The sequence below is a fragment of the Thunnus maccoyii genome, chromosome 10 (assembly GCF_910596095.1).
Source record: "Thunnus maccoyii chromosome 10, fThuMac1.1, whole genome shotgun sequence".
Lineage (NCBI taxonomy): Eukaryota > Metazoa > Chordata > Actinopteri > Scombriformes > Scombridae > Thunnus > Thunnus maccoyii.
Genome location: NC_056542.1, coordinates 18,530,691 through 18,555,528, shown reverse-complemented (window position 1 = coordinate 18,555,528; position 24,838 = coordinate 18,530,691). Strand labels below are relative to the sequence as shown.

The 24,838-nt window shown below is 40.5% G+C and overlaps 1 protein-coding gene across 13 annotated transcripts in view; it reads right to left on the bottom strand.

Annotated features, from left to right (window-relative positions):
* Positions 1-15,099: 15,099 nt before the first annotated feature.
* Positions 15,100-24,838, bottom strand: part of hdac9b (histone deacetylase 9b) — a 44,744-nt gene continuing 35,005 nt past the window's right edge. For all 13 annotated transcript variants that reach the window (XM_042422747.1, XM_042422743.1, XM_042422753.1 and 10 more), the window contains 6 exons: positions 22,987-23,118; positions 22,520-22,635; positions 20,924-21,046; positions 20,198-20,375; positions 19,835-20,049; positions 15,100-17,076 (listed from right to left, as the gene is read on the bottom strand). In XM_042422747.1, the coding sequence (XP_042278681.1) occupies positions 16,744-17,076; positions 19,835-20,049; positions 20,198-20,375; positions 20,924-21,046; positions 22,520-22,635; positions 22,987-23,118 (1,097 nt within the window). In that variant the 3' untranslated portion in view covers positions 15,100-16,743. The remainder of the gene's footprint in view (positions 17,077-19,834; positions 20,050-20,197; positions 20,376-20,923; positions 21,047-22,519; positions 22,636-22,986; positions 23,119-24,838) is intronic.

Sequence of the window (24,838 nt, the reverse complement as noted above, 5' to 3'; positions counted from 1 at the left end):
TAAGAGTGTGGTATTAATCTTCTCCTCTAATTCTTGGTAGAAAGGTGAATAAGAGTATTTCCCCAAAATGTCAAACTTTTAAACCTTTAAACCTTTTTCTAGAGTGGCTCAGGCCCAGCACTTGTTCTCTTTGTGAGATGTATGGGCAGAAGGGACAGTTTAGGTAATCTGGCACTGGTACAATTTGGCTCAGAATATACAGCTGCTTATTGAAGGAAGGGATGCCCTTTGTGGTTGAATGGGGGTGGGATGGTGGTGGCAAAGGAGTAGAGAGGAATATGAGGCCCAGGACCTGGGGCTGAAATTGAGAACCCTCCTCATCAGGGGTTAGGGATCATGGGCAGAGACTTCCCTTCATCACAGCCAAGCTGGGAAATGCAGAGGACAGCAGGGGTCAGTCCAGACAGCCCGCTGTGTGCCGTTGCCATGGCAAACATCCCAAGGGCCAAAGAAAATAGATGACAAGTACAATAATATGGTGTAATCACAAAGGTCAGTTGCCTGCAATGCTCTGCCTCCACTCTTAAGGCCCCATACTCTCAAAAAGTGAAAAAAAAAGTCTGTACTTTAAGGGAAAATTACTCAGTAATGTGGTCATTTTTCCTTCATGCCTCTAGAAATCAGGAAACCTTGAGGGACATGCTCTAGAGACTGCACATGAGCAGCCACTGAGAGATTCCAGTCTACTTCCACTGCGAGATATTTTCTTTCCGGCTCTTTGTACTGGGTGCCCTGCAGATGGAATCTTGCATCCTCTTTAAGGGAAAATTTTATGACTTATTAACTGTCAACAGTTCATAACCTCTGAGGAGCTATTAAACTTTCTCCTGTGGTCAGACAAGAAATGCCAGTGTTTCATTTGGACTGGGAATATATTTAAATGTTTATGCTCTTCTCCACCCTGTGTGCAAGTGCAACAAAATACTCAAATCAGCTTCAACATCAGATCATGATGTCAAGATAAGGATGATAATGTGTTCATTTTGTTTTGAAATTATGGAAAGCATAGTGTGGATTTATTGTCTAAGGATACAGTTAATCACAACAAAAAAAACAAACTTAGGAGACAAATCAAGTAACAAAGAACATCTAGTGATGATACAACCCCGCAAATATTTAATTACTGATATTCCCAGAAATAATGATGATGATAAGATTCCTGCTGCAGGTGAAAATTCTCCTCATCTAAAGACCAAAACTCATTTTCTTTTCTACTTTTTTTTTCATTGGGCTATATCATAGTTATATTTGCACTTGAGAAATGGTGTCAGTGGTGTGACTAAATCATTTATCACGAGCCAAAAACAACCAGGATGAATAATTGAGTCCAGATGTAGCTGATTCAAGCTAGATACCAGGGTTCATTTCCTGTCTGTGCTTTGTAAGACAACCTATTACACCTCCCAGGCAGCTGCCGGGTATACTGGCCCAGCCTGAATATCAACACTCCTCAGGTGTCAGGGCAAGAATCACACAACACACACAAATGCTGGTCTCCTATTTTTAAGCTGTACACTCCATCACTGTTATATACTGAGGGATTATACTGCATTTTGTCTAACTGTGCGTCCTATTTTATTATTTTCTAATTAAAGTCAGACATCCGTTAACACATATTAACCCAGATTAACAATGGTGGAATGCAACATGTACTAAAGTACTGTACTTAAGCAGAATTTTGAGGTACTTGTACTTTACTTTGAGTACTTTACGACATTTCAGAGGCAAATATCGTACTTTTTACTTCACTACATTTATCTGACAGCTATAATTACTTGTCATTTTGAAGATTTTACATACAAAAGATATGATTAGCTGATAAAATGTAATGTATTGCAACATATTCAACTATGCAATATTGTACAGAGCAGTTAAAATAAGCTGTCTCAGCCAGCTAGAATATTAAAATGCTGCATACACCTTAATACATAAGTAATTTTAAATCAATAATATATGACACTCAGATGGGAGCCTAATGAGTGCTTTCACTTTTGATATTTAAAGAACATTTGCTGCCACTACTTTTGTACTTCTACTTGTGTAAAAATCTAAATGCAGGACTTTTACCTGTATTTTTATAACGTGGTATTGCTTTTACTCATAGATCTCACTACTAACTTTCATTATCAGCATTATCCCAAAAAGTGTAATGTGGATTTTAGACAAGGCGGCATGGTCAGATATGCTACGCAGTTATGATAAAATAAAAAATATATAACATAAAACATACAGACAGTGACACACGCACATACACTAGCACGCAGTAGCAGTTCCCTTGTTTATTTTATATGCTAAAAGATCTGGGAGGCCATAACTCTCTGGCTGCCTTAAAAGCATTCTCTTCCGGCCCTTTGGGCCCATGTGGTAGTAATTAAGTTCTTTGGCTCGGCCATGCAGGTGACTGACACTGTGTGACCACTCCTCAGCACCCATGCATGTGCTAATGAAGCAGAGTTTCCTGGTTGTCTTTTTTTAATAAAGAGAGAGATATGTGGTTTTGTGTTCAGTTGCCTCCCTTTGACCATTTTGACATTTTGACAGTCACCAGCGTTACAATGTACTGTATCTGCTGAATGTTTTGGCGACTTGAACGTTGTTATTTTCTACTCTATTTTTTTTTTTTTTTGGTGGAAAACCTGGTTCTGCTCAGATTTAGAGTGAAACGAAGTTGCATTTGCAGGTGGGAACAACTCTGCTGTCCTTCAAACTGAGCTGTGTTATTCATGTTCTCACTGAAACCTGTATCCATCCATTTCAGCATGAATTGCATGCCAGTTTCAAAACAAATAAACACCAGCAACGGAGGTTTCTATGGTCAAAATCAATCTGTGGAGGGATGTCAGGATTGTTTGGAAGAAAAGGTAAATAGTGAAGTGGAGTGGCCTACAGACTTTAATGTAGTGTTTACACTGTAATTAGTCTTTGCAGAATGAGATTCCTGACAGAGGGGACGGAGACGGCGTGGCATGATAAAATAAACTCTAAACAGCACTGTTTCAAGACACACTCCATGGGCCATAAACCAAGACAGGCTCCACAGACTACAACCACCCCTCTCTAATTTTCAAAATGGGTGGTCGTATTTTTTCTTCTTCTCGCTCTCGCTCATTCTTTGTCTTTCTTTTTCACCCCAACTTCTTCTCTCCCCTTGTTTGTTCTCCCTCTGTTTATGCCACTCATTCTCCTTACTTCTTTGTGTTTATACCTCCATTTTTTTTTCTGTCCCTCCAAGTGTTTGTCCCTCAGCTTCCTGCTCCCTCCCATCCAGAGTGAACCCGGGTTGGAGCTTCAACTTCCAGCTCTCTGCAGGGCCCTCCGGACTCTGACTCGATGACACAGTCTACAGCCATGCGTGCAGAAAGGGGGGACGACTGGGGCTCATTCAGAACTGTGTCACTGTCCACCTGAGCAAACAGAGTCTCGGGGAAGCAGAGAGAGAGAGAGAGAAAGAAGGGCGGGGGAGAAACTGGTAGGGAGACCAGGAACCAATTGGTAAGGGAGGTCTGGCAGAGTGACAGCCAATGTACAATAACATTAGTCTTCCGCTTTGGCCCAAGTGAGCACTCCTTCTGGACACAACTCTGCCCCAACGTTTCTTCTTATTCTTTTCTTTTTTCTTTCTTCTCTTTTTCTTGCATGGAGCTCCCTCCAATGGAAACACATTCCTGTCATGCCTCACTGCTGTTCCCTGTTTAGATTTCTCATTACAAACAGCATTACACGCATGGGCTGGAGCTGGCCGGAGCACAAGCCAGGGAGAGGCCGGGGACCTTAGTCCTCCACAGCCTCCAGGAGAGAGATGATGGAGCTGGGTCCATCATATGGAGACACAAAACCCAGAATCACATGCATCCATTAGTTCACAGGGAAGAAGAAATGAGCTGTATGTCCATCATAAGAAAAAAAAAAAGTTTTTTGGCAAACAGAACTTGCGTTGAACTCCAAACATTCTGTAGCTGCCTTCTCTTATTGCAAAACTTCAAATAAAACAGAACAGAAAAGTTGGGAAATTTCAAAAATGTTCCTTTGATATTAAACTGTCATGATAACCGCCAGTCCATCTTTGATTTTGAAACCTCCCTGTTATGTTGGGATATGACGAACCCCCAATTTCCATCTAGACGATTTATGATTATGAAGTGGAGCTGCCTCACAGGATACCAAAACTTTATGGAAAGCAGACCTCTGTCTTTCTCCCCGCGCTCTCTCATCTCTGTCCAAGCGCAGCACCAGAGGACTGGAGCTGCCATGACTCCCCAGGCTGTCTGGGTATTGTTGACTGACACCTGACTGTGTCTATTAGTGTAAAAAACTGGAGTTACAACACACTACCTTCGCAAAAATGATACTGAAGGTGAAGTGTGCATGGCAATAATAGCTTGAGATCTGCTTGGTTTGACTTTTTTTGTGTTGCCAAGTGAAGAAGGAGATTTTCCTCATATAGCAGCCAATCAAATAAGGCATAACCTAAACCTGTAACTCACAGTGGGTTTCACCAAAAATAGTTTCCTGTTTTACATTAAGTTTCCACTTTCAAAACCCCATACAGCAAGAGTCCTTTGTCGTCTTCTAATCACAAAGTAAATGAGATTTCTGATCTTATACCCCTTTATAGAGAAAACAGACAGTTGTGATGTGCTACTACCCATCTCCTCTGTGTCAGAAGGAGCCTTGCAGACAATCTGCTCTCAATTTCTTCAAATCTGTGGAATCACACTCTGTGCTGCCGCCAAGATGTAAGTGATAACAGTGGACAAGATCTTTTGAATATACCATGTGATGTGGACATCCTTTCAAAGGAGACAATCTGGTGTCTTTCATGTATAGATGGAGTTATTTAGCCTATACACATGAATATTTATGTTCTCATTTTATCTCAGGTATAACAATAGAAGTTTGATTTAAAGAGCCGTTGAAGATGTGCTCAGATGACGAATAAATGTGCAATCAAGTGTCCTTGTCTCATAAAGTGTGGTATTGCTCAGCGTCATAAACAGACTGTGTATTCTGACTCCTTCATATGTGGTTATCTGTGCTATAAACCAAGAGTGCTCTCAAGAGAATGTAATTTTTTTTTTTTTTTTTCTGCAGCATGTCTTGAACACTATTGGAGTAGAAGCAGACATAAAATGCAAGATATGAGAATAGCAACAAGCCCACTGGAGAAATTTGTTCAAACTATCAAGCTTAAAGCTTCATATTAACCACAAAATGACAAAAAAATAATCTTGCTCCACAGAAGCGAGTGTAATATCAATCTTCTCGTCTAGCTTTCAGCAAGAAAACATATTTCCCAAAATCTTGGACTATTCCTTTAAGCCCAGTAATCATATTGAAAGTCCTACAATGCAAATGCACACTTGAGTAATATTTAAGGTTTATTTTCACTTACTAATAAAGTGGCTTGGGAGGAAATTCCCCAAAAGAATGCAAGCTGTCCAACTTTGTGTTGTGAAGCCAGTGCTCAGACCAGGAATGAGAGAAAGTTGAGGCCACCTGTTTCCCACTCACTTCTACTACACTCTTGGCATAATGCAGGCTTGTTCATGGCAGATTAACACCAGGCCATATGAGGTGGCAGTGCCAGCTGAACTTCAAAACATGAGGGGAACTGCCATTAACTTCAGTGTACCACAATTTGTGGCATCCTATGCATTTAAATCACATGATCCCCTCATGTAGATGGCGATTTTCCCACTTTGTCAAAAGAAATGCTCTGTCACGACTCTTAGCACCAGCGTGGGCATGCATTCCCATCTGGTCGGATAACACATTCTTACATTACATTAGTAGTGCGTTATGTTCAGTCAGCAACATGCCTACACTGTGCTGTTCTGTTAAAAACTGTGATATAGCACTGTGGATCTGTCACAGTGCTGTTTCACAGTCTGGCCTCTACCCAAACCAGTCACACAACATGAAATTGTGTAGTTCATTCCTCATTATGAATTATGTGAATTATACAGTGACTCTCCAGAGCACATCAAGACTGTGCTGGCTTCTAAAACTTTTTCAGAGCCCATATATTGTCCAGAAACATTTGCTTCAAACTGTTCATGGTCCCTCAGGATCCCACAGTGGTTTCACACAGTGAAGATAAACAACATTTGCCAAACTGAAGCATAATTTAAATACACGGCTGCCTTAATTTGATTTGTCTGCTAGAAGAACAGAACTAACTAGATCCACATATCAGGCCATATGCTTTCTTTTACAAACTTTGAACTTAAAACTGGTTATTATCTATTTTACTTAAGACTAAATGAATTGGTCAGTCGCCTACATCTTGAATCTCTGTTAATAAATCTGTAAAGCATAGATATCTGTAAAGCATTTACAGATACATTTTCTTTCTTAAATTGGATATTCACAATTTGTAAAAAAAAATAATACAGAATGATGATAACATAGCAATGAAGGGATTCATGACACTACAATGACAATATAGCTAATTCCATGGGAGAAAATTATGACACTAGTTCTACAATTATCTTTGGATAAGAGTTTTTAAAGCATTGTGGCTCTAAGGATGGCAGTCTGTATTTCAACTGGCCAGTTGATCCACAGCTTCGATCCAGAGTGAAATATCTCGACAACCAGTGGATGGATTGCAATGAAATTTGGTACAGATATCATGGTCCCTAGAGGATGAATTCTCGTCATTTATGACCAAATATCTGCAACACTAATCAGTGTCTGTACTTTGTGTTTGTTATTAATTAGCAAATGCTAAAATGCTAACATGCCAAACCAAGATGGTAAATATTGCAAACACCGAACCTGCTGAATATTAGCGTTAGCATGCTAATGTTAGCACTTCAATCAAAGCACTATTCTGCAGTCTCACAGAGCCTATATCATTTCAGTGCTTCAAGATTAATTTTATGAATGTCTTAGAGTATGAATTTCACATAGTAGCAGTACATTTAACACAAGGCCACCCTTAGCACACATCAGGAATATCCTCTTTGTGGTGTATTTGAGTGATGACGTTATTTGGAAATTGCACAGATGAGCAAATATGGCAGCAGCAACATTAATGGAGCTTGGAGCCCTACTTTTCCCACTGTCTCCAGCCTGCTACTTAGTTGCACCAACACATGCCTCATGTATGCACACACAGATGTTTCCCTCAGAGATTAGCCTGTGATATAGTGTGTAGCGGGAAGGACAATCAACTCCCTTGCATGCACATGCCTCAGAGACCTTTCCAGGGGCCCTTATTTTATTCTCTCAATATATAGTGATAATGAGAGAACCCTTAAACCCCCCCCTTGAAAAATACTTCCCTGGAGCAATTCTCCCTCAGGCTGCATTCCATATACCACACTGTATTTTTTGTCTTATATCTGTTTGAATATCGTAAAATATTAGAAATGAAGCACATAAAGCATGGCAAAAGATTTGCCATGCCTTTCATAATATGTGCAAGTCTTGAACATGCATTGAATGATAATTTATTTGTTGAATGATAATGTACTTTGGAGGTTAGATTTTGATGTTGACCTGAATATTTTTCAAGAACAACTTTTCTTTGAAGAGAGAGGTTATTATGTGGAGTTTCACTCAGGCTATTATTATTGGCTTTTTGCATTTCCCTTATGATTATGTCCTCAGTTATCACATATCATTTGCCATGCCGTGTAGATCACAAGACAAACCCCAGTGGTCCGTGGTCACAAGCCACAAATGGCAAAATTTTAGAAGAACTGAGCTGGAATTCAAAATGGTCTCTTGGCATGGGCTTGGAGAAAAAAATCACAAGTCTTACGAGCCCTCGGGGTGTCATTCTGCCGGCGGTGCATTCAGGCAACACTTACAAACACGTCCTGTCCAACTATTTGGAGAGTCGCAGACTTGCTTTATGGGCTATGGACTGGCTGGTGTGAGGGTGGAGGCAGGCACGTAAAAGTGCCTGGTCACAAGAATCAAAGAGAGGAGACGGCATCCCAGGGACGCCGGAGCCCCACTGATGGGATTCTCGCAGACAGGAGAGGCCAAGTTTGCCAGTCCTTTTCCCTGAGTGGAGAGGCCACTTCCCTGGGTCACTGTGGTTCCTCAGTATCACCTATCAGCCAGGTCAATCAGTGGCTGAGATAAAGCAGCTCCTAAGGCCGGATGGTCTTTGAACACAGCAGGGGGAGAACTCCCCCAGGTCTCTTATCTCATTAAACTTGAAAAGGTATATTAATCTTTGAAAGGCTAAGATAACAGTATGGATGACACCAGTCAGGGAGACTGACAATAATATAAACACTATCTATGTTGGGTCATCAATGTTTCATCTCAAGAGACAACAGGAGAAGAAGTGGAATTCTTCCACTGCTCTTGAAAGGATGCTGTTTTAAAAAAAAATGTTGTCTCCCCTGGGTCAGTTTGTTTCTTGTGAGGAGATTACAGGTGGTATTAAATGAGACAACATATATTACATTGATAAATATAAAATGCTGTAAAGTGTTGACTGAATAGATTCAGTTTATATATTTTAAAAGCAGTTTTAAATGTATTTATCTATGATTTAATGTGAAACGACAGGCACACAAGCCATCAAAGAAAAAAAATTTGGCCTCGCAGACATCACAGGCCGCAAAAGAATCCAACAGAAATGAGTCGACTGCACACCCATCTGACATCAGTCCTTTTTTTTCTCCTTTCTTTTTTGAGGTGCACTTTTTCACACCAGGGCGCAAAACACTCTCCTCCTTTTGCCGCCAGCACTGCGCTGTCCTACACCTCGAGCATGGTTAACAGCACATGGAAAGAAAAACACCACGTTGTACTACTAGATGCCAGATTCATACAAATCTTGACATGCACACGAGAAAGCTGGAAAATTTCCTTTATGTGCTGTTCTAGCCCTCTGTCATCTTCAACTTTGGTGGGCAGGATTTGAAATAGTAGAGGTTCATCGAGCAAATGGGTTCCTCATTTAGTTCAACTTATGAGGTAAACACATATATGTCAAACTCTCAGTGGTTGAGCATGAAACCCAGTATTCATGTTTAATGATGTTTTGACCTATCATTAGGCACTGCAGTGATAGCATAACATCAAACAAATCCTTCCTAGTAGATTTGGACCCCCACCAATACACATGGTTGATAGAAATTATACACGAGGTGTAGAGAGGATAGGCCAAGGTGTTATTTTTTTTAGGTCATCATATAATCAATATAAACCTGTCAATAGAAATAGAATTAGAAGAGAGACTTCCTGGATTCCTTCAAAATGTACCAACTGTAACTCACAACCTGAAAACTGTGTTAGCAAGCTACTGTAGATGAGTAAAGGTCCATCAATCATCTGTACCTGCTTTATTCTCATTCAGCGTCCATGCTTTAACAATGGAAACACTGACAAATTTATCAACCTGTTGCAAATAAATTCAATTCTGTGGGTCTTCAGCAGATAATTTTCAGAGGAATTATATGTTCAATGGTGCAAAATAATCTTGGTATCTTCAACATAGTGTTCATACACTGATCCATTAGATTTTCACCACAGACTCATTTGTTTTAGACTCTGATATACTCATGAAATGAGTGCTAACATATCTCAAAGGCTGCAGCAAATCACCAAGTGTTTTTTTGATCTGCTGACACTAAAAAAGAACTAAAACAGGCCACTTCAATAGAGTGGGATTTAGGAGGGTTTTAGGATTGTATAGTCCATGTCAGTCATGAAATTGTGCAATCATGGTAACAGAGCCTGTTAGCCTACAGAAACATCAGGGGAGTTTCCCAGAATCATGCTGTGGACTCGTCGTTGAGGGAATTGATTTTCCGGTTTGTGATCTGATGAGTTGGGTTGAGAACATTGGGATCAAAAAATACATAACAGGCAATCCCAGTCTTTTTTCTTTGCTCCAGCTGAGCAAGGTCATCAGCAAAGGTGTGTGTGTGTGTGTGTTTCTCTCACCAACTGAAAGGTATCCAAATCTAGAGGGGAACTCTATGTATTTAGTGGCATGTACTCAATTGGCCAACAGTGTGAGAGAAAGTTGAGGAAAGTGAGGAAAGTTTCCACATAGGTTCTGTGTTATCTGGCGAAGCCTAGTTTGGCTTTGCTTGGTCAGGATGACCAGGGATGCCAGGTGGACATGAAGCCTCCACACCCTTAAGTTGTTCTCTTATGTGAAAAGGTTGCTCCTCAGACTTTTCACTAGGCCCTGGCACCAAACAATACTATTAGTAATGTTTTTTGTGTTAAATCACTAATTTCAGTCCGATGTTTCTGTAAATTTATAGTCATGGTACACAAATGATGGAATACAGGTTTCATTTGGGTGGTGTCTGTTTCATAATGTGATATTTTGTTAAAGGGCTTCAGTCTTGCTGTGATGGGTTTTTTTTAGTTTTGTGATTGTGGGCAGATCATCTGCTTAGTCAGTGATAGTGACAACAGGTGTGCATCATTGGCTGCACTAAGCAGTGAGTCACTAGGCTCTGTCAAGTTGAGGTGGGAAGGATAAAACTGTTCTGTAGTAAATGTCATTCTTTGTAATTTGGTGCACTCATGGCTGTGTGTGTGTAACCATAGGAAATTGTGATTGTCAGCAGTAGGAGAGAAATTCTACGTCAGTGTTGTAGCTCACCCACAATGTCTTATTTAAACCTCAAAACATAGCTAAATTGTCAGTTTAAAATAAAAAAACTGGATGGCAGACAATTTCTTGCAGCTAAATGCAGACAAAACAGAAATTCTTATTCCTGTCCCTCCTAGTCTTATCTTTAATATAGGGGATGGTCTTGGGTCTTCTTACCTTGTTGGTTAAATTCTCCATAAGAAATCTAGGTGTCACTATTAAACAATCTCTGAGTCTCAACCGACATGTCAAGTTTCTGATTCACTCTTGTTTTTTCCAACTGAGAAACATTGCAAAGCTCAGGCCCCATTATGTCTCAAGCAGAGGTGGAAATGTTAACTCATGCTTTTATATCATCCCGTTGTGACTGCTGTAACTCCCTTTTCACCTGCCTCAGCAAAACATCCCTTGATCGTTTACAAGTGGTCCAAAATGCCGCTGCTAAACTCTTGAGCAGGTCCTCCAAAAGGTCTCATGTGACACCGATTCTGATTGCTCTTCACTGGCTCCCCATCAAATTTAGAATCCAACTAAAAGTTCTTATGATCACTTTAAGAGCTCTGCATGGTCAGGCACCTGCCTACATTAGAAATCTACTGCAGCGCTATGTCACCAGCAGGTCTCTGAGGTCCTCTGATCAGGGTTTGCTGGTTGTTCCATGATCTAGGCTTAAAACTAATAGAGACTGTGTGTTTGAGATTGTGGCTCCTAAACTTTGGAACTCTCTCCCTTTGGACTTAAGATCTGTGGACACCAGCAGCTCAAGACACATTTGTTTAAACTTTGTGTATTTTTCTATCTATTTCTGTGTTTTATTGTTTTTTATGTCTATATGTATGTCTATGCTTTATTTCCTCTGTGAAGCACTTTGTGACATCTCTGCTCTCGAAATGTGTTATATAAATAAAGCTCCTTACTCACCCTGTGGTAACCTGAGTAGATGGTACGTTCCAGTTAGGTGAGGCTGAGAAGGTAAAAGGCTCACTGGTTTGTTGAGATGGAGCAGGGAAGAGAGTAGGTGGCAGCATGCTGTCAGGCTGCAGATTTTATTTGTTTGTTCTTTGCTTCAGCTAAGCAGGTTATTTTTGTTGAATTTCCCAGAGTTCATTTTTAACTGTATTTCATTAATATTTTTGTTAATAAACATCACCTTTCTTGCACATACTGCCTGCTGACCTGCTTCATTAACATCACTTAAAAATTTTCTAGTGCCAAATAACATCTTCTGCCCTTTATGTCTGGTGGCAGCACTTCAAACTATTACTACTAGTCTACAGAAGATTACAGTCTAACTAGGCTGCCTAACTACCTTAGCCTCACATCATCACCTACATATCAACCCTGTATGGGTGGTATCTTTAGCCTGATTCTATAATGAGAACAAATTTGAGTGCATCTCCAGAAGAAGAAACAAGTGACTCCAGGGTATGGGGTGGACTAAGTACAGACTTATGGGCAGCAGGTTAAATCTGCTCCTTTCATTGAGGTTTCATTTAGGTATGTGCTTCACACAGCACCTGACTAGCAATTATCATCAGTACAATTGTCTTTTTGTGCACCACAGCAACCCCTCACCAAACTCTACGCAATTTATGTATGTCCTGTACATCCTGCCATAACTTCATGAATACCTTGAACATATAGGAATGCAAATGCAGCAAGAAAAAGACAGTATAAGAGTCCATCCAGTAATTATGGATCTCCAGAGAAAGCTGGATTTTCAGGATCCCTGGTGTTTGCAGGATGGTTCTGCATCTCTAAAAGGTGCATGTCATTGCAGCTGGCAATTTTAAGCAACAGTTAGAAGCTTTTTTTTTTCTTGTGTCTTGTCCCAGAGCTGCGGAAATCGGATCTGATTCTAGATAGTTTGGGAGATAAAAACAGCTAAATGAGTGTGCTGCTTTCTGATTTGGCCTTTTGGAAGCTGTTGATTGATTACCTCTTGGCCATATCTCTCTAGATCACTGCTGGTGGTAGTCATCAGGTGACCTGATGATGATGTTGATAATTAATAATGAGCAGAGAATTCTTTTATCTTAATAAGCCTGTCGGTGATCAAATTAATCTCATCACAATGAATAGCTGACCACAATTTATCCTCTGCAACTGCCACTATCTGTTCAGGCTAATGTGGACCCTGATGAGGGATATGTGCAAAAGGGGACAGAGGTTATGTCATCTCTGCTAGGGCTAAATCTTCAAATATCTGACCTTCCAAGCACATCAGATGATAACTGAATGTTCCTGTCTACAGGTATATATACTGGAAAGGAAGTGATGAGCCCTCTGTGAGCATAAAGGTGTCTGTCCAGCAGTGCCCTGTATCTGGTTTAACAGAAGTCTACTGGTCTAGGCCTTCACTCATTTGGTATGATGTTTCTAGCAGCTCAGATGATGCAAACAGACTATCTTTATGTATGCTGCTTCATCAAGTCTGAATGTAGAGTGTTTGAGGCTGTAGTAATTGTGAATATCTACCTCAAAAGACAATAAGACAAGGTAATAGTTTAAATCCTAACCCAAAATAAGTGCCATTTTAGGTAATTCTATATCGGAAAGCATGTGATCAACGATGTAATAGAGACAATAAATACAGCAAGAGGAAACAATAAGAGATGATGCCAATACTGAACAGCAACAATAACAAGCAAGCAAAAATAGACAACTCTCATTTTGTGCTATTTACTCTCCTTAGTTTAGGTCGTAATGAGTAATGCAGAAGTGACAGCCTAAGTTTCGCAGGTATGTTATTTGACCAGTCTGGGGATCTACAGCCTCATGGTCCTGGGGACCCAGATATCCATTTCATCTTTTTCTTTTTAGTTACCAGCCATCAGTAGCAATTAATTAGATTGACTTTGAGTCTTTAATATAAATCAGATGGCTGGAATGATGTACACAAAAGGACCTTGTTGTAGTAGAGGTTCATTAGTTGGAGACCTAACTGAAATTAGTAAAGGGCCATGTACTTGAATTCTCTTGCATAAAACGTTATTTATTTACTGGGAGCTGCATCATTCTCAACTATGAAGACTTTCTTGCAAAGGTGATGATGAATCATAAATAAAGTCATGGCACTAGAAATAAATCTTAATGCAAGTGGTTTGATCTATTAGGTCTAGTCCATGTGGTATGAATACATAAACTTGAGGGTTTAAGTGTCAGCAATATGAGGCTTAGGGGCATTTTACTCTGATTGTGCTATTTTCACTCAAGTATTTCTGATCATTGAGACATTATTTCATGATTTGGCTGGCTTTTTGAGTGTAGGAATGTGTTTTCTTGTCGATCCTCATGCATTAGAAATAAAGCAATTTCAATTCCTTTGCAAACTCATCATTACCATCATCAATCACACATTTTTATGCACGTCTGTACGTGCACACACTGCATCCAAATGCCTAATTTTTATAGCACTGCGGGTTATAAAAATTCAGACCTCACTGAGTGTCTAATCCATTTAGAGGAAACAGGTAAGCTTATGTCTTCCTTACTTCCTTACACCTTTAAAATGCTTGTTTGCTTTTACAACTGGTTCTGTGGGCAGCTGGTGAGGTCCAGTGCGGATGGATTTGGGCTTCATTATTTTTTCTGCTTTTTGTAACAGCTCATTTAAAATCACAAGAGCCTGAAGCCCAAGACGGATGGAATCTACTTAAGAAAGAGTCAGTGTCTAATTTAACTCAAATACTTCCTAATGTGAAGTAATTCGACACCTTTGTGAAAATACTTTAGGAGCTCTCATGAAAGTTTAATGAAAGAGTGTGCCTGTTTGAATAAAATGTATTGTTCTGCATAATATAACTTATTTAACTTAACTTTCCATAATCATAACTCAAATAATCATAGCACTATTGTCATTTTAAAGAGTTCTCAGAGTGGTGTTTTGCAGAGAGAACATTAGACTGCGAGTGAACTTTTTCAGGCTCATCATTGCGTGTATAGCATATCAAGCCAGTCCCATGAACTAAGCTTGCTGTGAAATTGCTTAAGCTTGGTTTGAAAATATCCGCACAAGTCATATATCACTCGCTCACAGCTCACCTTATCTTGACTGCTCTAATACTGCCACAAGAAGCCTTGCTTGCTCACATCAAAGAAATGTTTTGAAAGCCTCTTAAGCTCCCTTTAAAGGGTTACATAGATCCCCTGAAAATAAAGAGCTCGGTTATAGGGCATAGTGTGGGAAAAGCAGGCCGGGCTAATGATTTAGGCAGTCCATTTGGAAAGATGAAAATGATCAAGAATGTAATTTGTGAATTAAAATATATGACAGAAAGTTTTGAAATGATGTACGGTGTGCTTTGCTTTCTTTCTTTCCCGCGCACACAACCTCATAATGAGATGGAAATGTGTATAAATGATCTCCAAAATGCAAAGAACTTCAGAGGTAAATTAACTTTATTTTAAAAAAGAAAGGTTTATCACACAAGGCAAAAAAAGAGAAGAAATGCAAACTGCTATGAACAGACCACAGGACCCCCACTCCACCCCCAACCCCCACCCCCCCACTGGCAGCAAAGGGGTTCTCGTTACAACCAAATCAAAGGAGCAAGAGAACAAGACTCACATTGTTCTGATTGTGTTTACTTACACTAAAACATTAAAACCGGACAATCTGAATGTACAGTATAAGACAGACAGCTTTGATTTTCACATGAATCCAAACACAGAATCTCGTACTAGCATTTTTACATTTAGTCGACGGTACAAATGAAACAGGAAGGTTTACGGCTATGCAATACATTTGATTGATCACTTTAAGACAGACTATACATGTCGCAATGGGCACTTTCAGGGGAAAACAGGCTCAAAAAAACAAAAAAAAAAACAAAAAAAAAAAAAAAAGAAAGAAGAAGAAGCAAGGTCCCGTCCAGGGTTTTTTATTGAAGTTACATCAAACCTGCATGTTGAGGTAAGCATGCCACTAGGGAATACGAAGGAAGCGATTCCCTTTATAAAGGACTCCCTTAACCATATCCCCACTCACTTTGTAATTCGCCTTGACAGTAAATCAATTCTCAAGCCTGGCCCCTTGGACTCCTCCAACCCTAGGTCCTCCTCTCTCAACATTCCTGCACACATGAATCACTCCAACTCCTGGCTTCTAGAAGGCATTTCCTGCCCGGCCCTCTCTCTCTCTCTCTCTTTCCCTCTGTCTGACTCCTCTGCTGAAAGCTGGGCAGGAACCCGGCCGAGCTTTGATTTGGACCCAGAGGGAGAGAGGGAGGAGAGCTCGGCTTAACACAGGGTCCTGGCTCTGGGACTGCTCTGAGAGAGAGAGAGAGAGAGAGAGAGAGAGAGAGAGAGGGAGAGAGGGAGAGAGAGAGAGAGGGAGAGAGAGAGAGAGAGAGAGAAAGAGACATGGAGACTCGGGATATGTTGGGAGATGCCTGCACACCCAAGCAGGGATTTAGTGCTTTATCCTTTAAATTGCAATATGAGCAGCGGACCATATTCCAATGGCAATATCACTCCCTTCGCAAAAGTCCGCCCTATGGGAGCGTCCTCTGTTAGGATTTAAGTATACATTCTCTCTAAGACAGATGTTCATTATTTCAGTCCACTTAACATGGAACATCATCACAGATTTTCCAGAGCAACGGAGTATGTAGTGTTTTTTTTAATTCTTTAACACACTGTAAAGACTTCATGATCATTTTCAGTGGATAGAAGGGCATTCAAATATTTCTGTGGCAAGAATGTACATACGGGGAACATAAGTTGGCTCTTCAAAGCTGTACACCTGTTCAACCTTTCCTCTAGAAATCATCTTTGTTGCTAAATCCACAGTATATGTACATATAAGTTTTTGTCAGTTGAGCAGACTTGCGACGACCAAAGCAGCTCTTAAAAAGAACGGTCTAAATTGTCTTCATATTATATACACAAAAGTGTAACATACATAATTTACAGAGATCACTACACAAAGATCACAAACAGAGAGTCTTAGAGTGTGGGATGAGTGAGGCTGCAGCTGAGTGAAAAGGGTCAAATGCTGTGACAGGGAGAGTCGGCCTACTGTGCAATAGCTGCTGTGTGTGTGCATGTGTGTGTGTGTGTGTTTGTGTGTGTGTAAACTGATGTAGATGCACATGTTTGTAGAGATTAGTTTATCTGCGAATGTTGGAGTGTGTGATCTCATCCTCTTCCCTTTCTCAGATCATGGCTCTTATCACCAGCCTCCCTTTGACCTGGTGAAGATAGCTGCTCTGCTCTGACTCTAGGCTCTGATTGGTCAGAGCCTCATCCTCACTATCAGCTGGCTCCTCCTTGACCTTGATGACCCCGTAGTGAGCGTCGGGCAGCTCGCCGTTCGAGCCGCTGCTGCTGCTACTGCTGAGCGTGTGCTTCCGGATGACTCCTCCAGGGGGCAGCCTGTCCTCCTGCATGCTCTCCATCAGCTCTCTGTGTTGCTCCTCCTGCTCTTCCTCTGATTCCTGCAGGTGTGCGTTGGGCTGACGTAACTGCTCAATGGACTTGGATAACAGCTGCAAAACACATTCATGCTCCATATTAATGATGATATCCTGCGCCAGTGATCTTTACTGTAACAATCACATCACACTTCTAGCAGTGCAAAAACATAAAATAAATAGTTGTGCTTTCTAACTTGTACACTAGAAGCGACAAGTATGTAAATACATTCAAAGAACAGAGGAAAAATGTATTTTACTTAAAAAAAACAATGTTTCAGCTCTCCTGTGCCTGTTCAAACTATTAGGATGTCAAACAATAAAAAAAGAATAAAGAAAATAGTGCCACCCTTGAATTCAGCTACCCATGTAAGAATTTTAATCAGCTCTGTAACTTGAGTAATAAGCATACCACCTGAGCTCTAAAATATTAGATAATATTATCTAAATATCTAATATATCAGTGCTTTTTAACTCCTCACAAGCATGTTATCAATCTTGGGTACATTATCAGGCTGTCTTATGCATAAACCCTAATTTTAGAACATCAAAATCAGCAATAACTATTAAATAGATGGAAAACAGACACACTATATTGTGTGATGGAACATTCAGGCTTCACAAGTCATAAGCATTTGCATGTTGACAAATCCAGTCTGACACTGTGTTTAAAAATAAACTTCTTCCTGTGGAGTTGGTTAGTAAACTGACATTTATATTATGCAGGATATTAGTTTATTAAATGCAACTGTTATATTGGCAATTGCAAACAGCTGTATCTAATGTAGTTATTATAGTTTTAATAATGTGACAAAGGCAAATGTCAAACTGAACTGAAGTGTCTGGCTATTGGCTGTGGTTAACTACATTTTTTGGAGGTTTTGGAGTGGAAGCAGATTAGTCATTGTTCCGCCTTTATGTGGTAATATAAGTAAGATTTATGTGAGTTCATAAACATTCACTATGGTGGCTGCCCTTGGTAAGTGGAATAGTGTCACTCATGGTTTATTTTTAGAAAACACTGTTCAAAATATACATGGACTTGTCTGTGGTAAATCGTGTTTTTTTTTCCTGCAAATTTTATAAATTGTGGTTATTTTATGCAAACACTGGAGCCAGGGTATGCAGTGTAGAGAGCCTGTTATTCTATAGGCTACCTAAAGAAGACATTGAGAGGATATATCACTCTGCTGCATCCAACTACACCAGAAGGTTCTCTACAAGCAACAAACTGTACCAAAAACATGTCAAACTTCACTCTGAAGCTGGCCAATGCACACACTGATTTTAACCATATATATGTTTGTTACTACTTCCATCAAACATGTTATACAAATACAGTATTGATTTTCCACACTGATTAACAGGTGCACCTGAAATTGAATGTCAATGACAGTGAAACACCAAAACAGTTTTGCCTCATTAGAAACAAGTCAGGAAACAATAAAAACTAGATTTTCATGGAGGTGATGGTGAAAATTGGTTGTTTAAATATTTGTTGTTTACCAAAAACAGACTCGTGCCTGATGAGGAAACTCTAAGCAAAAGGATGTTTCACTGTCTTGCAGCTTTGCTAAATCAGAGCTACTGTAATGATGCCATGATATTATTACTCCACCACAAGAGGGCTCCAAGACCAGCACCTGAAAGCGCCTTCCCTTGACAGCTGGTAACCAACAACATTATTGTCTACAGAATGTAGGCCCTTATATAAATATCCCTTCAGCTATTGGAATAAGACTCTTTAGCTCGACATTAGTAAACACTGTTCATACCTCTTCCTAAAATCCCTAAGCTCTTGTAAATTTCCGTTAGTGCCCCCTACTGTTGCAGGCACTGAAGGACATTTACAAAAACAACCACAGACAAGCCTCTGCTAGGAAATTAATTAGGGCAATGTTTCGGAGATCCCTCTCAATAAACACTGAGGGCTCATCCCTGATTAGTGGCCATTTATAACCTCCACTTAAAGAGGCTTTACTTGCGATCTCATTGGCCTGAGTGATCAGGCACGTGTCGGTAGACAAGATGTCGCTATTATTCCAAAGCTCTTTTCAAATCAAACCTACTTCACAGACTACTTATAACTGATATTAATACTAATATCAGCTGAATGGCAGTGAAACGATAGTTATTTTTAGTGTTGCAAAGGGACTCAAACTGTTAAAAGCTGTACATCTGTACTGTACAGCTCCATAACTGCTTATGGTGCTTTTTATTACTTCTAGGTAAAGGTTGCTCTATGGTTCCCATGGCTCTTTTGAGGGCCCAGCATTGGGACACATCAGTATGTGAGCTTACACAATGCTGCCTTTCACAGTGTCTGCCACCTCACACACGTCCCTCACCAGAATAATTACACTCTGTGTATAGCGAGGTCACCTCGGCCAGCTTACAGAAACACAAATATTGCCACAGAGGAACAAAATGTATTCTGGGCACTCTTCCTTCATTTGAACTTAGCTGAATTGAATTTCACAGAGTTAGCATGTGAACAGCACTGATGCCTTAAGCTATGATAACAGAATTAGTGCAGGGGAAGCATTTCTTCCCCATTTGAAGTCAGGCAGAAGTTCTTTTCTTTGCAGAAATAACACCAGGATTCCAGGGAAGAACAGACTACGGCCCAGGTCTGTAAACTTGAGCTTCCACAAATGCTTTTACAAAAGGTTAAAAATAGATTTGCATTTGTGTGCTTACAATGATTAAATCAGACTCCCCGCAGTAAAATAAGACCTCACGAGACCTAAAAAGGAATGCAAAATGCAGCAAAAAGCAATGTGAAAGTCAAAATCCTCCCTAGTGATTTGAATATTGATGAACAGCACAATACCTTATTTATATGGATCTGCTGCTGGTACTGTTTCTGTTTCTCCAGGAAGTGCTGGTGTTGCTGCTGGATGACAAGTTGGGCCAGTGTGTTCTGAGGCAGCGGCGCCGACTGGGTCCTGTTCAAGGGCCGGTGTTTTGGTAGTTTAGGGCGACTGCTGGAGGGGCGATCCTTCATGGCCAGAGGGGACTGAGGGTGGGATGACATAGAGCTCGGGCCTTGACAAAAAAAAAAAAAAAAATCAAAACTCATGTTAGGTTTCCTGTAAAGTCATATGATCAATGAGTTCAATTTAAAGTATACCGATATGTAATGCAGTGCAACATAACGTAGTGTAATATTTGACATCAAGTAACACAGTCTTACCAGAGGAGAGCATCTTCTGCTGCCTCATCTGCTCCTTCTGGAGGAGGTGTTGAAGGAGAGCCTGGTGACTGGGGCTCACTTTAGACTCCAAGCCCGTCTGCAGGGGCACAGGACCCAGGAGGTGCCCAGGCAGCCCATGCTTGATTTCTGTTGATCTGTCCTTCAACCCCATGGCGGCCTGAGAGGTGAAGACATAAATCATGAACTAATGGTTACTCTTCAATTCAAACTACACATGCTGTGGATTGGGATTTGTAGTCATGTATAAACATTTGTCATAATCACAACCAAATTAAATAATACCAGCTGTTTTTTGTGAATGAAAATAGTTCTTGTAGTTACAAATCAGTGATTATACTCTATATCAGAGACCATCAATGGTTGGTCTAAGCAGCTGATGAACAGGCCTCTTTGGAATGTGCCAGAGAGCTAAAAGATGATATATCATGTGCTGTGTTATCAGGAGCTGTACTTGAGTGGACTTGGACTTTTTAAAAGCTGTGATAAATGAGGTAATAGAGGAAGATAACAGCATGCTTGACACAAGACACTGCAGAACAATATTTATCTAAGGGCGATAAAATCATTTGGGGCCACAGGTCAATGACCTGTGGTCCATACAGAGAGCCCAGACAGCCACTGATGCTTATAGACTGAGTTGCAAGACTTACCATCACTGAACCAGTGAACTGGTTATCTAAAGATCTCAGAAACATTTTTACTTACACTGATGGGTGAGGATGCAGTTGAAAGCCCCAAGGAGATGTTAGGTAAGGAGGGAGATGTGTATAAACTCAGCATCGACACGGAGCCCTCAGGTCGGAATAATCTCGGCTGTGAAGGCCATCTCTACATCAAACACACAGGAATGAAGCAAAAGAGATTTAGGAGGAGGTGATAGATTTCAAAATCCTACCATGGACAATTTAAAAAGGCAACAAGAACAGTGGCATAAACATTAATGCACTATGACAATCAACAGCCCTCCTTGCTAAAACGGAAGGGTTTTTATGATGATGATATGAAGGAGTGGCAGGCAGAAAATGTCTCCTGCAGCTTCACAGAATGGCACCGGTGAGAATGATACGTTCAGCTGTTATAAAACATTGCAAACCTCTAAATCTACCGCTCCACCCTCAGTACTTAAGTCCCCAGTCAGCCCCAATGTCTGTTCCTACTCCTCCGGTCCCCACCCTCAGGCTACTCTCTCAGAGAACATCAGCACTGGGGCATACTTCCTGTACCCAGCAGAGCAGCGGACCAGCATGTGGTTTTGGAACAGCCATGTTTATCCTTCCAACCCCTACCAGTACTCAGTGACCTGTATGTGGATATCCGGCCCATATTTGACCCGAGGGACCCGTTCCCTCTGAAAAAGGATACCTAATGTAACGTTGCACAAACACGCCTTGCTTTTGCAACAGGCATGAGGTCTACGGGCAGCCCCAGAGTCCACCAATGACTTTTATGAGAGCCTCGGCTTGGGCCGATACAATAGCAATCCTGTGTGTTTATGTTGTTAGCATGTGGGTGTCTTTGGCTACCAGTGCCTGGGATATCAATTAAACTCCACAGTTCGTCTGTCTCCCTAAGCCCCAACCTTCAGCCTGATGTCAGGGCGTCTCTCCCTTCTCTGTGTCACTGGAGGTCCCTGGGAGAGTAAACAGCGATGGTTAAGGAAAACACAGCTGTTCTGCTAAGATTGTTCAGAGATGTGTCATATCTGCCACCCGCTATAATGGTCTGCTTTGTGAGTTCGGTCCAAGGGGAGCTCTGGACAGTAACTCAGCCATGAATCTATTGGGAAACGCCTCAGAACAACTCAGAACAGGCGTGCAGCCAGGTCAATGACAGAAATACAATGACAGGCCAACGGCAACCTTACTTTTTTCTTCAAACACAAAACTGATTGTACAGAACATCTGGAAGAAAAACGCTGGACAGAAAAATGCACAGTGTTTAAATGTCTGTTGTTGTTGCGGTATTGTTTGTGTTCAGCACTTTAACACTCATACAGTGCTTCTATTGTTCTGCATAATATGTCATCTTTAGGCAAGCAAACTTGGGAGAATCAGACATGTGGGTCAAGCTGTGCCTCTTTAATCTAAGTGCGGACAGCCATTTTCACTGTAGTGTAACAGACAGAAGACAACTGGCTGTTTTTATAGCTGCAAGCAGAAAGGCAAGCAGGCTTTTTGTGCCCTAACATGAAATTATATTTTTTAATATTCACATGATTTGCATGGAAAGCAACATCAGCAGTCAGCTTTTTTCATATTTTTTTGGCAAATCAATAGCAGTGCTGACGATTTACACACATACCTCAGTTTTTGTGGTAGTAGGCAGAGAGGAGGGTCCATTTTCAGCCCCCAAGGCACTGGAGGCCCCTATGGGAGAGCTGGGGCCAGAGCCAGGGGCACTGTTAGTGGGCGTCGAGTCTACGGAACATCAAGGAGTTAGACACAGTATGTATGCTCACACTCTATACGCAACACGCATACACAGAGGCTTGGAATAACTCCTGCAGCTTGTCAACTGTTTAATGTGTTTGGTCATGGCTACCTGAATACAATACATAAAAGGAACGATCATTATATGCTACTGTGATGCAAAATTGCTGATTATTATGCTGCTATGTGATAATAACCCCAAGATATAGACGCGAATGGTTTTCTGAGAACATTTTAAACACCAGACGATAAGACGTAGACAGTCTGCATCACATGTTGTAACAGGAATAATGCTTCTCAGAAAAAGATATTTTTCAACCCATAGCTGACTGTACATACCCATTAGCTCCAGGGCCCTCTTCTTGTAAGGAGTCATGATGTTGCCCTCTCTTCTCTTGAGCATTGGGCTGCTTCTCCTCTCTGCTACCTTCTGTTTCAGTCTGGATCGTACCTTCAGGTTTGGCTCAGAGGCTAAAACATAAGGAACAGATTTTTTTTTTTTTTCTGTAAGTCTCAGGATGATAAGGAAGGCCCATCATTTATATACATTATATGATCATGTGAATGTACTATGACTATTTTTAAAGAGTCAAAGAATATGATTTTTTACAGCCTGAGTGTAATGATGAACATTATCAAAGAAATTAGTACGATTCATAAAATAAGAGAAAGAAGAAAACTAGAAGAAATAAAGAGAGACTATAAATCAGTGTAAAAAATATGAAATATTGTCACACTTCAACATGTAACAATTTCAGTCCCAGTGAAATTCAGAGCAGGTTTCAGATAAATTAAATGAGTCAGGATTGGGCCCATTTCCACCTCATCTGGACTAAATTAGGTTGAGCAACACACAGGCTCTAAGTGAAATAGTCCGCTACCTGCCGCCCTGGTGACCACAGTCTGATACAGTAGCAACAGTTAAACTAACACAAAAACATGGCAGATGTTTCAGGCTCTCCCACCGCCCCCTCCTCCTAATGCAAAACAGAGATACCCAAATACACAGTCTGAACACACTCCTAAGTCACACATACTCACACACAGCTTGGCCTGAACTGATCCAGACTTACAAATCCAGTCCATCAGTGTTGACAGAAACGCTGATGTAATATTTTTCACAATAGACATATTGCTTTCAAACTTTTCAACTGGTATTAATGATGGATTTAAAGGCATTTGTCAAAAAATGGCCTTTTGTTTCACTTTAGATTATTGAATTATTTTTAAACCTCTACTTAACCAGGGTGGATTTACTGAGCATGGACGCTGTGTGCAGGAACGCCCTGCTTCACACTGACACTGTTACACACAACTGATGACTGCCATTCCTAAAGTATTTTAACAATGGTGCCAAAACAAAGCCAAGTTTGATAAAAATTGAATTTGAAAGAAGAACAAATTGAGAAATACAGTCATTGTGCAATAAAGTCCTATTTGACCCTTGTTTATTTGCTTATGCCATTGTTTCTAAACTACAAATCAGGGGGCATGACAAGGAACTTACAAAATAATGAGGTCAAATGACTCCACAGAGGTACAGTAGGGTGAAGCGGGATATGGAGATTTTGTGCTATTTATCTTTAACTTGGTAATTTAACTGAGAACGTACTGTATTATGATAATGCTACAAAATGGCTAAAGAAAATATTACAGATCATTTATTCCCTGCTAAATTGTCACTTTAAAATGAAAAAATAAAAAGGCCTTTTCAATTAATAATGAGGACATGACCTTTGAGTCTTAAATAGTAGTTAGAGCCCTGCCAACCTCTGATAAAAAGACAGTATCACTAAAACTAGTCTGAAAAAAAAGTGCGTGGCACAGAAGTGAAGATGGAAAAATTATATAACACAGAAAAAATACTGGAAGTTGAATCTGGGTGAGGAATTAATTTTGAATAATGTGAGCATCAGTTATGTGAATGCAAGTAAACACTTTTGTGTCTGACTGTTGAGTCGTGCTCCCGTCTCGTCCCAGTGACAGTGGCTCACTGGGTCAACACGAACTCATATGGACTTCCCATCAACCCTTTAGCTTTACACACTCAAATAAGCAAGCAGAACAGATAAGCTGGTCTTCTGACTGAAAGCCAGGGCACAAAGCGGCATTGAAGTTATGTAAACCTTCTGTTACACAATAACCAACCTGTTTCAATTATTTAGCTCTGATCAATAATTAAAAATGTGTA